At 37.6% G+C, this 14,108-nt stretch overlaps 1 protein-coding gene across 8 annotated transcripts in view; it reads left to right on the forward strand.

The window, feature by feature from the left end:
• Positions 1-14,108, forward strand: part of LOC111861306 (receptor-type tyrosine-protein phosphatase H) — a 63,573-nt gene that overhangs the window by 41,450 nt on the left and 8,015 nt on the right. For all 8 annotated transcript variants that reach the window (XM_023845757.2, XM_023845755.2, XM_023845760.2 and 5 more), the window contains 6 exons: positions 888-1,117; positions 1,951-2,027; positions 4,233-4,367; positions 8,983-9,105; positions 9,571-9,722; positions 10,902-11,037. In XM_023845757.2, coding sequence (XP_023701525.1) covers positions 888-1,117; positions 1,951-2,027; positions 4,233-4,367; positions 8,983-9,105; positions 9,571-9,722; positions 10,902-11,037 — 853 coding nt within the window. The remainder of the gene's footprint in view (positions 1-887; positions 1,118-1,950; positions 2,028-4,232; positions 4,368-8,982; positions 9,106-9,570; positions 9,723-10,901; positions 11,038-14,108) is intronic.

Consider the following 14,108-nt stretch of genomic DNA (forward strand, 5'->3'; position numbering starts at 1 on the left):
CAGGGTTGGCCTTACCTTTTTTACCTTTGTTATTGTTAGCTTCCATGTGCCTATAGACATTCTTCTATGTTACCTGCAGAGAAAGCCCATGACAATTTTTTTAGTGGTGGCTGCAGTGAAATTTGCCATGGCTTTTTGGATTTAAGGGAAACTGTGAAGATTGTCTTTTGTATATTTTTAATAACTTCCATTTCTCCCCAGAGATAACAAATGGGTTTGATTCTCAATAGCTGGCCATCCTTGGAAATGAGATTTGAGGCTTTCATGGCAGTGACAATGAAGATTACTGTTTTCTGAGATATAATGCCATATATTCTACTAAATTGTTACTAATGTTTTGGAGGAATGTTCTACCTCCATCTTGAGGGTTAAAGATACCTTCTGTGTGTAGATTTTTCAGATTGTTGTCAAAGTTTTGGAGGAATTTATATCTTCAGGGTGAAAGAGACCTTTTAGTAAGCTGAGTAGACACATAAATAAGCATCAAGTAGCATGCAGAGTGCTGTGCTAGTTGTTTTCATTTTGCTTGGCTTACCCTTTTATCTTGAAGATGGAGGCAGTAGCATACCCCAAAAATCTGTAAACTGCTAACAGACTACATGGCCTCACTTGCCATAAGTACCATAATCACTGCCAGAGGAACATAAAATCTCACATACTAACATTTATTGACCAATAATGTAGAGGTTTGGAAATGTGTATGAATAAGCTAGGTGAATGTGCCAAATGGGATGCATTAAGCTGTGAAAGCTAACATATAACTTTCTGGCAGAATTTGAAATGGTAGAATGAATTTAATTTCCAATTTGCCTTCTCAGAGGACAACTCTGTAACATCACAAAACTTCCCACATGATGACATTTCTTTGGTATTTTTGTCTCACACAGGCCACCCAAACTGTTTGCAAGAGCTAAGCAAGCTACTGTGCGACCTCAGCCTGTCCTTGTAAAAAAGTTTCCAGAGTACTGTGTTCAAATGTTGGAGATGCCCACTAGGCTAGGCAGTGAGTACCAACTGTTGGCAACACTCAGTGTTGATATATCTGCGTCTAGCTCCTGTGTAAATGGACAAATGCCAGAAAATAAGTGGAAGAACAGATACGTCAATATATTACCATGTAAGTATGCTGAGAATTGTTTCTTGTTATTTATTTTATTTTGGTTATTTATGGTCTATTTTATTATATGTAAGCATCCTGTTGCACTCTATACCATACATGATATAAACTCTGTCTTAAGTGCAACAATTTATTATAGGTAACAAAGATAATGTACAAATTAGACAGATATCAGCGAAGTAGATTCTGTTAGCAATGATGAAGGGAACAATTTGGAAGACCTGTGTTTTTAAATTTTAAACTAAGTGCAGTGTAACAGCTATGTGAGTGTATACACCTGATGATGGCCGTTTGCGGCCGAAACATGTAGTGTAGAAGAAAGCAAGACGAAAGACCCATAATAAATTGTTGCACTTAAGACGGAGTTTATATCATATATTGTATGGTTTATTTGTTGATGTCAGTAGCTCTGGCCATATAGCATCAAATAATAGGATGATTAGCAGATATAATGAATTGAAATGAATTTGGAAGGAAATGGTCATGGCCTAATTGGAGGCACTATCCTAGCATTTGTCAAAAGGGACTGAAGTAGAAGAGATTACAGCACTGAACTTAACCAACTTCCTTACTCTGTTACCTGCCAAATGCCAGGTCAGAGATGATGACTCAGATTTTAATTGCCAAGGATCTAATAATGAGGTGCCAGCTCAGGGCTGTCACACACTTCAGGGTTTGTGGGTATGAGCATGCGCAAGATGAGTATGGAGTAAGGATGGAATGATTATGAGCAGGGGAGAAATGAAGAAACTTTGATGAAAACCTGCTTCAGCACCACTTAGAGATGGTGACACTGCAAGATAATTTAAATGTGGTATTTCTATTGGTTACAGATGATGATACAAGAGTGACACTTGATTTGATTGATGGAGACCCGAGTTCTCATTACATCAATGCATCATTCATTAAGGTACTTCAGTTATTTGACCAGAAATGAAGTTATAGACATGTTGAAGCTACTTTCTTTTGGAGAAGCAAAAACAGTAATACAGCAATTAGATATATGAACTACTGTGGTAATTACTGAAGCATGCAGAATCACATATTTGCTTTTGTCCAGTAATAGGAAAAGTGTCCAGTCTGTATTTCTTTTTTAATTTTAATTTTTCAAGGATGAATAATATTGAAATTGGTTGAATGAAAGTTGTATTTTATAAAGATATTTATATTTTATATCAAATATTGGTTTTTCATATCATGGGCCACTTTTTAGGAGTTTTATAAATTTAAATTTGAGCAGTAGTGATTAAAATAAAATTGCATAACAATGTTCGGTGTAGAGAGCCAGGATAGCTGAGTCAGTATACTGATGGACTATGGACTGGTTGGCCGTGGTTCCATTCCTGGCAGGGGCAAGAAATTTTTCTCTACTTCACAGTGTCCAGACCAAATCTGGGGCTCACCCAGCCTCCTTTCCAATGGGTACCAGGGGTTCTTTCTCCTGCAGGGGGAGAGCAGCCCAAGTGTGAAGCTGACCACTCACCACCATCTAGCGCCAAGTTCATGAATGGTGGAGCAGTAGCTCCACTTCCCCTTACATCTTCATGGCATGGTACTTAATTGATTAAGTTTTGGGACAACTTTACCATTATTTTTCATTTTCAATGTAGAGCACCAAAGTCAAATATCGTTGAAGCATGTTGAGTGGTTTTAACTAATAAAAGGTAGGCTGACACAAACTGCATTTTTAATTTGTGTTCATTCTATATGCGTGCTGTAAAAAAAATAAATAAAAGCAGTGTGAATATGAAAGCACTGTCTTCTGGAATGTGATGCTGTGTAGTCTGGTAAGTCATTACCATTGTTTTAAAGGAGCTTGCTACTTCCATCTTCAGGACACCAGATTCCTCCAAAACGTTGGTAGCAGATGACATGGTGTCACATCTGAGAAATTGGTATGCTTGAAATAAATATGAACTTCCAGGCTGATTAAAATTAAATTTGATAGTGACCTATGTATGACAAAAACTCCGTTCTAAGTGCAACAATTTATTGTAGTTCTTTTGTCTTCTTTTCTTCTACACTACACGTTTCAGCCGTAAATGGCCATCATCAGGTGTATTTGTCACACGTAGCTGTTACACTGCACATAATTTAAAATTTAAAAACTCCAGCTTTCTTAATTGTTCATTTCTCCGTTGTTAATAGGACCCGATATATCAGAATTCCCTTGCTGATATTTGTCAGATACATATAAAATCTTTGTTAATTTACATACATCAATTTGATTTTTGAATTTTGGTATTTTTAAATCTTCAATTTAAATTTAAAATTCAAAATTCACAGGGATACATGTTTCATACTGTTATGTGTCCTTACTCTGTGCAGGCTCCCTGTGTGCATGCTGCTGCTTATCTTTAATACGTGTGCCATCTGGTGTATTGTGTGCTGTGTTTTATGTTGGTGAGTGTAGGATGGGAATGGGTAGTGGGGAGAGGGAGATACCGTTAGTCTGGATAGAGCTTGTGTAATATTTCAAACGATACACGAGATCTATACAGACTAATGGTACCTCCCTCTCCCCACTACCCATTCCCCTCCTANACATATGTAAATTAACAAAGATTTTATACATATCTGACAAATATCAGCAAGGGGATTCTGATATATTGGGACCTATTAACAATGGAGAAATGAACAATTAAGAAAGCTGGCGTTTTTAAATTTTAAACTATGTGCAGTGTAACAGCTACGTGAGAGAAATACACCTGATGATGGCCTTTTACAGCCGAAACATGTAGTGTAGAAGAAAAGAAGACAAAAGAACTACAATAAATTGTTGCACTTAGGACAGAGTTTGTGTCATACATTGTGTAGAGTGTAACAGGATGCTTAAATATAATATTGATAGTGACATTTCTACACATCTGATATAATATTAGTACTTCCCTAACTTGGCAAAATAATATGAAGTAATGGCATTTCCTCACTAGTGAATTCAATAGTTATTGACCTATGATGTGTGTGAAATGTGGATACACTATGATAATGTGAAAGTATGTTAGTTTAAGTCTGGCATTATACTATTTGTGCCACACAATTCTCCTTATTCAAGTCCTATGTGAAGATACATAAATATGGCTCTTTATGTGTGAGGAAAACTATGATCTTCCAGGGTTACAGTAACGATATTGAGTACATAGCCACACAAGGACCAAAGGAGGAAACATGTTTGGACTTCTGGCGTATGGTTTTTCAACATGATGTCTCTGTTATTGTTATGGTTACCAATCTTGTAGAACAAGACAAAGTGAGTACACAAGTTCTTCTCATGGTATAATCTATAAGAATAAAATAGAGAGTCAGTGTTCTAAGATGTCCAGTTTGTCAAGCAGAGATATTAGTGTACATGAAATCTGTATATGCGTAGCCAATTCATGTTACACCTGGAGAAATCCCAACATGCCCTTGCTAGGATATGGGGAAAATCTAAACCGTTTTCATTCCCATTGATGAAATATGAGGAAAAAGTGGAAATGTCATCTCCTGGCACTAGGATACAAGATGAATGATGAGATTATAAACAAATAAAAAAGCTGGGAAAGGAATACAGGAGAAATGAGGGAAGGAAATAAAGGAATGGAAGAATGAGGATTCTGAGTTGTTTATAAAGTAAACATAAATAATCACAAATTTATTTAACACTAAATACAGTTTATTACAAACAATGCACTTCTGATATGTTTTTTGGCCCATAGACCATCTTCAGGGCCATCTCTTGAAGTTTACATAAGTTTGATATATCTTATATAAACATTATTAATAAGGTAAGTATTTTGACTATATATTGTAAATATGGGGGTTTCATTATACATTCAGAACTAGTTTTAAGTGTGTAAGTTAATCCCTATCAGATTTGATTAGCCCTTTACAAACGTCAAAAGTGAGACAAAAAATCAAATAAAAAATGATTTTAACCAATTAAAGCTGAGAGTCCATATCAGTTTCATCAATTTCTTCTTCATATGTAAAAAGATATGTAAATAGATTATTATTATTTATTTCATCCATAGCAGTAGAGAATTACAATTCGACATGTCAAATATCAACAACCTCACATCAAAAATAACATAACATTCACACAGTGATTCATCACTATAATACAGCAATACATTTCAAAATACATTTTTAACTTAATTTAAGAATAATAAATACTCCAAAAAAAAAGACATAAGAATAAATATTTTAAACATTTACACAGATTTATTAACAAGCAGTTTATGTCAACAATTAATAATAATACGTGTAAATACCCCAAAAAAGGCACAAAAATATATAGACAGATTTATCACAAGCAGTCCATGTCAACAATTATTAAAAAATTCTTGAATAGAATAGAAGACATTACACAACAAATCATTCTTAAGTTTCTTCTTAAAACATTAAAATTTATTACATTCTTTAATTCAGTTGGAAGGCCATTAAATATTTTGGTTCCCATACTAATCACCCCTCTCTTGCTATGCTCAGTATTACAAAATTGTACATACAAATTGTGTTTATGAATAGTGTTATAGCCATGAACATCAGAATACTGGGTGGTATAAATCTTATTTTTTATTATAAAACATAAGATCTCAAAAATATATAAGGAAGCAACAGTTAAAATCTTTAATTCACGAAACAAATTTCTACAGGAAACTCTATTTTTAACACCTTTTATCACCCTTACACATTTTTTCTGCAGTTTAGAGTTTCAGCGTCCTTTTTCACCCCACCCCAAAAAATAATACCGTATTTCAACACGGACTCAAATTTTGCAAGATACACACTTCTTAAAACAGTTTGGCTCCCTGAGTCCCGTAGGGATTTTATCAAATAGGTAGTCTTGCTAAGTTTTTGACACACACATATTGGGTGTGGGTTGCCTAACTTAAATCTTCAGTAATGCAAATACCCCAAAATTTTACATCCACTGAACAAACCACCTCCTTATTGTTCATATAAAAAAGGGGGTCTGGTACTTGGAATAGATCTACATCCCCGAAAAAGTAATACCTTTGACTTATCCATGTTTATTATTAAACGATTTTCATAAAACCATTTTTCTAATTGATTCTTTACATTTTGAATTTTTTCATTTCATGATAAAATATTTTTTCCAGTAATCAATATATTTGTATCATCAGCAAATAGTACTACCTCTGCATTATGTATAACTTGGGGCAGATCATTTATAAGTAATAGGAATCAAAGGGGTACCAAAACAGAACCTTGAGGTACACCATATTTAATTGCTTTAAGGGATGAGGTAACTGTCTTCATTTTAGAAGACTTTTGATCCATATAGTGAATTTCAACAAACTGTAATCTATCTGTAAGATATGATCTCATCCATGCATGGGATATTCCTCTCGGTTCATACGGTTCCTACTTTGCAAGCAGCAAGTTATGATTAATAACATCAAAAGCCTTTGATAGATCCAGAAATATACCAAAGGCCAGTTGTTTATTATCTAGTGTTTTCTGAATTTCTCCGATAAAAGTTTGAATTGCTGTAAACCTGGATTTATTTTTTCTAAAGCCATTTTGAGCATTTGATATCAAATGGAATCTATTTAATAAATTTACAACCCTATTGTACATAAATGTTTAAAGAATTTAAAAAAAAAAACAGACAAAAATTGAGATTGGTCTGTAATTTGCAATATTTTGTTTCTGACCTTTCTTAAAAATAGGTCAAACTTTTGCAATCTTCATTTGATTTGGGAAAATGCCAGAACTTGGTGACAGATTAAATATAAAAGTCAAAGGCTTTTTTATGGTTTGGATACACTGTTTAACTATCATATCCGGGATCTCATCATAACCTGCTGAAATTTTCGTTTTTAATTTACTAGTAACCTGAAGAACCTCTTCTTCAGTAACAGGAGCAAGAAATAATATATTTAGATTTTGTATCACATCATTTGTAGTGGCATGGTCAATTATACAATTTTTATTTAAATGCATCAGCTTGTCTATGCTATTTACAAAAAAATCATTACATTTTTGGGATACATCCTGTGGGTTTGTAACTAACTTAGAGTCTGTTTCTAAAGAAATATTTTCTATTTCTGTAAAATTATTTCCTGACTTCTTTTTTATTATTTGCCATAGAGTTTTTGAATTTTTGACTGACCTTTTAATAATTCGGTCATTTTCTCTTTGACAAGCAACATAAATTACTTTCTTATCAATTCTCTGATATTTCTTCATATACTTCAAAGTGTGAACTGACAGGGACATCTTTCTTTTTAACAAACATAAAAGTTGCAGCCTCTGTCTAGACACCTTTATCCCTTGTGTGATCCAACTTGATTTTTTCCCTTTCTTGTTAAATACTCTTTTTAAGGGGAAGAAGTGCAAAAAATACTTACGAAACTTACTTAGGAAGACACAATAGGCACTATTTATATCAGATTGAAGATAGACCTCATCCCATAATTCGATTTTTAGTTGATCCTTAAAATTTTCAACATTTCTTCTTGAAAAAATCCTTTTTACCACATATTTTAAACAGGTAGAAGGACTGTGAACAAGTATACTCATAGCCAACGCAAAATGATCAGAAAAACCCATTTCTATAACCCTTGTAGTTGAATGATAAAAATTTTTATTTCTAATCATAACATCCAGCAAGGGACAAGTATTTGAAGTAACACAGGTTGGACATAAAACCGTGTTTTGTAGATTATTTGCTAACAGTAGGTTTTGTAAAGCCTTCTGATAGGTATTATCCTCTAATAAATTTATGTTCCAATCCCCACATAACTCCAAGAGATGCCCCTTTATTTTAACCTTGTTTAGGGTTTCCTCTAATAATTCAAGGAAACTTTCCTTGCTACTGTTTGGGGATCTATATATAGAAACAACTATGATTTTCAAATCCATTACCTCAATAGCTGAAATTTCAAATACACTTTCCCTTGCTAGATTTTTTACAAAGGGAAGCTCTCTAGTTTTTAGATCATTTGAGACAAATATACAAGTAACCCCATATCTATTTGAGATCCTACAAAAGTTAGCCACCAATTTATAGTGATCAATGTTAATATGTAAAAGATAATCTCTATAAAGCCAATGTTCAGAGAAGCATAGAATGGCAGGCTATAATGACCAAGAACTTAACAACACATTTAAAGCCATCACTTTGTTTCCCAGACTCTGAATATTATGATGTAAAATGCCCAAGTTGTACAATTTTTGAGGTCCATCATTACTAAAATTACTGGCAACTGAATGTCATGAATCTATCATAAAAAATCCTTTTCATGTTTCTGGGGTGGGCGCCGAATTCTCTTAGGAGGTAAATCAGTCCTTTTATGCTTTTCCTGGTTATCATCATTTACTTTTAAATTTATTTGGTCACAAGCTGGATCAGTCAATTTATTGTCCATAATTGGACTAGTACTCTCTTTATTTCCCTTAGCTGAACAGATACTCTCTTTGGGTACCTGAGTTGTAAACACACGATTTTCTTCACTTGCCACAGTGAGCCCATCACACTCAATATAGTCCACAGAGTCACCCTTTGGATAAGACTCTAGCTGAATCATTCTTACATAGTCTGCAAAAGAAGTTACTTATTAATCATAGTTGTTATGGCCTGCTGAGTTTATGTACAGAGTGTAACTGGAAGGCATGGACAATCTTTGGACACAAGTTCAACATACCAAAACAAGAAGAAATGTCCATATCAACATGTCTGGAAACATTTAAATTTGTGAGTCATAGCTCAAAGGGTATGTTCATAATAAGTGCAGAAATGTTGAACTTGTTCCCAAAGTTTTTGCAACTTTCAGTTACACTCTGTATAATTATTATTGCTGATATAACTTTAAAATGTGAATTTTTTCCTTACAAAATGCATATTTTTATCTCAGGTCAAATGTCATCAGTATTATCCAGATCTTCGTGAAAACATAGTTTTTGGAGATATGACAATACGCTGCACTACAGAGGTCAATTTTCCCATTCATACTGCTCGGACACTTGTCCTGGTGAAGGTATTATGCTAGTGTACATACTTCTAATTTGGAACAAAACTTTAACTACTGCACCACTCTCTTAACATCTATAGTTATTTTCATTGTGGAAATTAAGTATTTAGAAATTATTTAGAATAAAATATGGAGTTCATATACATACACCAGTAACACAAAACAAATGATAACAGTCCTAATATCTCATTGGAATTTTTGTTATTCCACTGCATGTTTCTGTTACAACAAACTATTATCAGGTGAATAAGCCAATGCACAAATTACAAGATCTTCAGTAAATATCTATAGATTATCTAGTGTTGGATCCATCACTAACCAAAATGTGTAGTCTAGTAAGAAAATATACCAACAATGTATAAGTTTTATTATAATTTGTTTTGTATGATGTATGTATATCTAAGAACTTCATGAAATTTATGCAGATAAGATGGAACTTATGAGAAAAGAAACTGTTGTTTCTTTTCTTAGGGTGATAAGAAAAGAAAATTGTCGCATCTACACTTCAGGGAGTGGCCGGATTTTGGTGTTCCACAAAGCACAGATATCATGATCCATTTCTGCCAGACCATGAGACACCACATGTTAGCAGCTGAACAGGGTCTTATTCTTGTCCACTGCAGGTATGTTCTGAAGGCTGCTGCTGAGGCCAGAGAATGGAGTCCATCCCTTTGACGTCTCCCTCAAGCTGTCATGTTTTACACTCTAGTTTGCATCCCCACATATCTCTCCAGTCATGTAGTCATTCTGTCAACATGAATATTGGTGGTAATTACCACTTTGGGCTGACATAAGGCTAGATGGGGCGTAAAGCTAGAAGCCTCAAGTGCTGTCACTCCCACCATACATGGAACTTTTTTCAGTGGCTTCAAATGGCCCCATTGTACTTCAGTGTGGGAAGTACGAATATAAGTGCTATGCTCTTGCTGTAACAAGCCAATTCAAGCCAAATATCCTGAATATTAAGGTCACAACAAAAGAATTGGTTTAAAGACATCGCACACACCTTTTCATATATAATCAACATTGACTATGTTACTTCGAATTAACATAGCCAATTATTGGTTACTGAATATTGAATGGCAATGAAATCCATGTGCCCAGTGAAGCTGATTTTGGCAAAACTGGCATTTCAAATTTGAGCCCCTATCATGCAATGCTACTACTACTATAGTTTTCTTTAGGGTGATAGTCTCCATAAATTACTGAAATTTAATCAAATTTGTTGCATGCGTTTTGAAGAAAGTCATCATTTTGGAGGGGGTAGGGGGTGGTCCATTGGAAGGACCCCTCCTCCTTTTTAGATAGAATGTTTATATTCACCGGGCTCTGAAGTATGGTGGATAAACTCTCACATTCCAAATTTCAGTAATGTCCCTAGATCCATTCAAGTGCTAGTGGGCTGCACATCCATGCAGTCTAAAGACATACAAGCTGTCAAACCTACAGATGGCATTCCAAAACCATTTTTTCAGGTTTAGTAGAGCTGAAAACCTGTGAATCTTTCAGAATTTCAAGATCATTTCTGTCATCTTCACAGTACTTTATTGTACTATGCATTTGAGAAAGTAAATTATGAAACATTTCTTATTGCACTCTTTGGAATTTGAAGTTGCTTTTAAAGTAGAGTAATAAATCTGCATCTGTACAGTTTCTTTCCTCTCTGCTATATTCTTGGCAAATATATGTGACTTCTATGCCCAGTATTAAACTTCAAACTGCTTCCCTACAAAATTCTAGTTCTCTCAGGTTGCATTCCTGTTGTACTACTATATAAGTTCACTATATTTCTTTTGTTTCAGTGCTGGAGTCGGAAGAACTGGTACACTTATTGCTGTAGATATCTTACTGCAGCATATCTCTGAAAATAAGAAGGTGGACATATTTGGTACTGTATTTAAATTGCGCAAACAGCGCACCAATATGGTACAAACAGAGGTGAGAGTGTTTCATGAATAGCTTGACATTCTTGTAGAGGAAACATTACCACCACCTCCACTGCCACCGCCACTGCCACCACTACCACCCGCTTCAGTATGAGGTCTATTGAGAGCTGTTACAGATATTACAAAACAGAGTCCTTCAATCATTTCAGAGGTCTTCCTAAACGTTTTTCCTTCTTGTTAATACTTTAAAATTATTTTAATATGATCAGAGGTCACCCTTTCAACATGTTCTTTCCAGTTTCTTCTGTATTATTCTGTAAGTTCTGTTATTTATGGAATTTGTAGTTCTATATTCCTTTCTTAATTCTTATTGTCCATGATTCACTACTGTAAAGCAAGTAACACTGCAAATAAAATTTTTAGTTTGGGATTTAAAGTCATATAACGCTGAATGTATACAACAAATTTTATGTACACATTGCATTTTGAAAATTGAAGAAACAGGAGAGAGTGGAAGAAAGGCAGGTTATTGTAATGAGAGGTTTGCAGATGTTAAAAAATGAAGTATATTTGGCTGAAAAAAAAAACCTGGATGTGATGTGGCATTGGTGACTGTTGAATTCTGCCAACTGCTGTCTCTTCTGCTACTTCTCGTCAACCGGGAATATGGCTGTATTGGATGAAGTATGTATCTGTGGGATTGTCAATGTTCTTAATGACAACCATGTAGAACTGTAACAATTATATGTATTTTAAATCGTATGAATTGAATTTACAGAATAGCTGCAAAGCTATGTGGAATGTTCAAAAGTTGGCTGGCCCTCAAAGGGCAGTTTGTTCCACCACGAGGGTGCTGGCAGATTTCGCTCCTCTGTAGTAGGCAAAGTCTTATGGCTGTTCAGCTGGCCTGCCTGGACAGTGATGTAGTGCTGCGTGCCCTGGTAGAAATGGCTGCCTTGGTCGGTTGCTGGAGTTGCGACAGCTGCCTGGTCGCTGGAGACTTGCGGCTACTACTTCAGTTGCCTGGTCGTTGGAGGCTTTCGGCAACTATGTCAGTTGCCTGGTCGCAGTGAAGAGCTGATGCCTCTGATGACCGGTCGCTCTGAACTGAATGTGATCACTGACAAATGCGAACTTTGGGCTACGCCTTTTATATCATGCTTGATGGGCGGAGCGAAACGTGCATTTGAGATTGTGAGCAATGATGTGAAGTTGGGCTGGACAGCGAGTGCTGTATAAATATGAGCGCAATGTCCGGCAATGTGATATTCACTTATGAGTGAGTGTTGTCTGAAAGACCGGCAAAACAGCGTGTTAGGTGGGGATGTTCCCACATCACTCCCCCCTCGCAAAAATTGATGCTCATATGTTCAGGTGAGCGGGGAAATTGATGAGGTGCCCGGAGTGTGTAGTCTTTGTAGGGAACTGTGTGTGTCGGTGGTCCTACGGTGGGGGTCGCTGCAGCTGGTGGGTTGATGGTGTTCCCGCGGTCGGTCTCTTGTAGGATGTAGGCCGGCTTGACCCTGTCTGCTGATACAGTGGCGTGCCTTCCGTGCACGAGGAGTTGCAGCGTTTTCTCTCTCCGTGACAGGACCTGGTAGTGCCATTAGCCGCACACAGGTCGTAGTTGGTACATTCCATGCGTTGAGGGATGAGCCTGCGGTGGTATACACAAAAGTCCGAACCTGTGTCGACCAGGAACTGTTGTTTGCTGACTCTGTCCGTTATGAAGAGACAGCCTGTTGTCGTAGTGCAGACATGTTCCGCCGATGATGTCTGCTGTATCAGTTTCCCTGCTGGCGGTAGGAGCAGGATCGAGTACAGTTTTATGTGCAGTCGCCGAAGCAGTGATGGTACCAGCAGGTACTGGACGTGGTGTCACCACAGGAGGGGGATCTGCTGCCAGACCAGCGGCTGTTGAAGGCAGGGCGGGAATCCTTGGGACTGGAGCCTCGGTCTCTTGGTTTGGTGTTGAGCTCCTTGAAGCGGGCGTGGAGGCGGTCCTGTCTGGTGCTGAGTGCAGCCACTTGGTGGGAGAGGTCAGTGATCTCCTTCCAAAGTGCGCCGTTGTCCGTGGGTTGACCAACGCTAGCGAGCGCCGGCTGGACTTCGACCTCGGAGATGTGGTCCACACAGAGGGCTGCGGCCTCCAAGTTGCTCTCGTTCTGGCCAGTGAAGAAGCTCTGCACCTTACGGGGTAGCCGGCTGGTCCAGACACTTCAGATGACATTCTCAGACACGTCTGGTGCGAGACTCTTGAGGTACCTCAGGAACTGGGATGGCTTACGGTTGCTAATTTCCTCGACTGTGAGGAGCTGCCAGATGCGCTGCTCTGACAATGGGGATAGCCTGCTCACAAGCTCGGTCCTCAGTAAGGTATAGGGGTCTCGTTCCAGTGGAGAGGTGATGATATCCTCCACCTCTGTGGCGTACCGGTGGTCCAGCTATGAGATGACATGGCAGAACTTGATGCCCTCGCTGCTAATGCCGGCAAAGGTGAATTGTGCCTCGGCCTGGGCGAACCACATGGCTGGTCGCTCGGGCCAGAACAGCAGTAGCCACACGGCCACTCTGGCTACTATCTGTGGCGTCCATGTTGAGTCGGGGTGACCAATGTGGAATTGTTGATGTTATAAATGACAACCACATAGAACTGTAACAATTGTATATATTTTACATCGTATAAATTGAATTTACAGAATAGCTGCGAGGCTATGTGGATTGTTCAAAAGTTGGGTGGCCCTCAAAGGGCAGTTTGTTCCACCGTGAGTGTGCTGGCAGATTTCGCTCCTCTGTAGTAGGCGGAGTCTTAACGGCTCTTCAGCTGGCCTGTCTGGATGGTGATGTAGTGCTGCGCGCACTGGTTGCTGGAATTGCGACAGCTGCCTGGTCGCTGGAGACTTGCGGTTACTACTTTGGTCGCCTGGTCGCTGGAGACTTGCAGCAATGTCCGTTGCCTGCTGATGCCTCTGATTACCGGTCGCTCTGAACTGAATGTGATCACTGACGAATGCGAGTCAGAGTCATGTTGCAACTGACAGTCAGTCAGTCTGTCTGTCTTGGTGTCGAGCCCCAGCTTGGGCTCATGACCAGATATTTCTTTTGAATGAAAGTTACTGTCTT

This window comes from Cryptotermes secundus, unplaced genomic scaffold (assembly GCF_002891405.2).
Source record: "Cryptotermes secundus unplaced genomic scaffold, Csec_1.0 scaffold158, whole genome shotgun sequence".
Classification (NCBI taxonomy): domain Eukaryota; kingdom Metazoa; phylum Arthropoda; class Insecta; order Blattodea; family Kalotermitidae; genus Cryptotermes; species Cryptotermes secundus.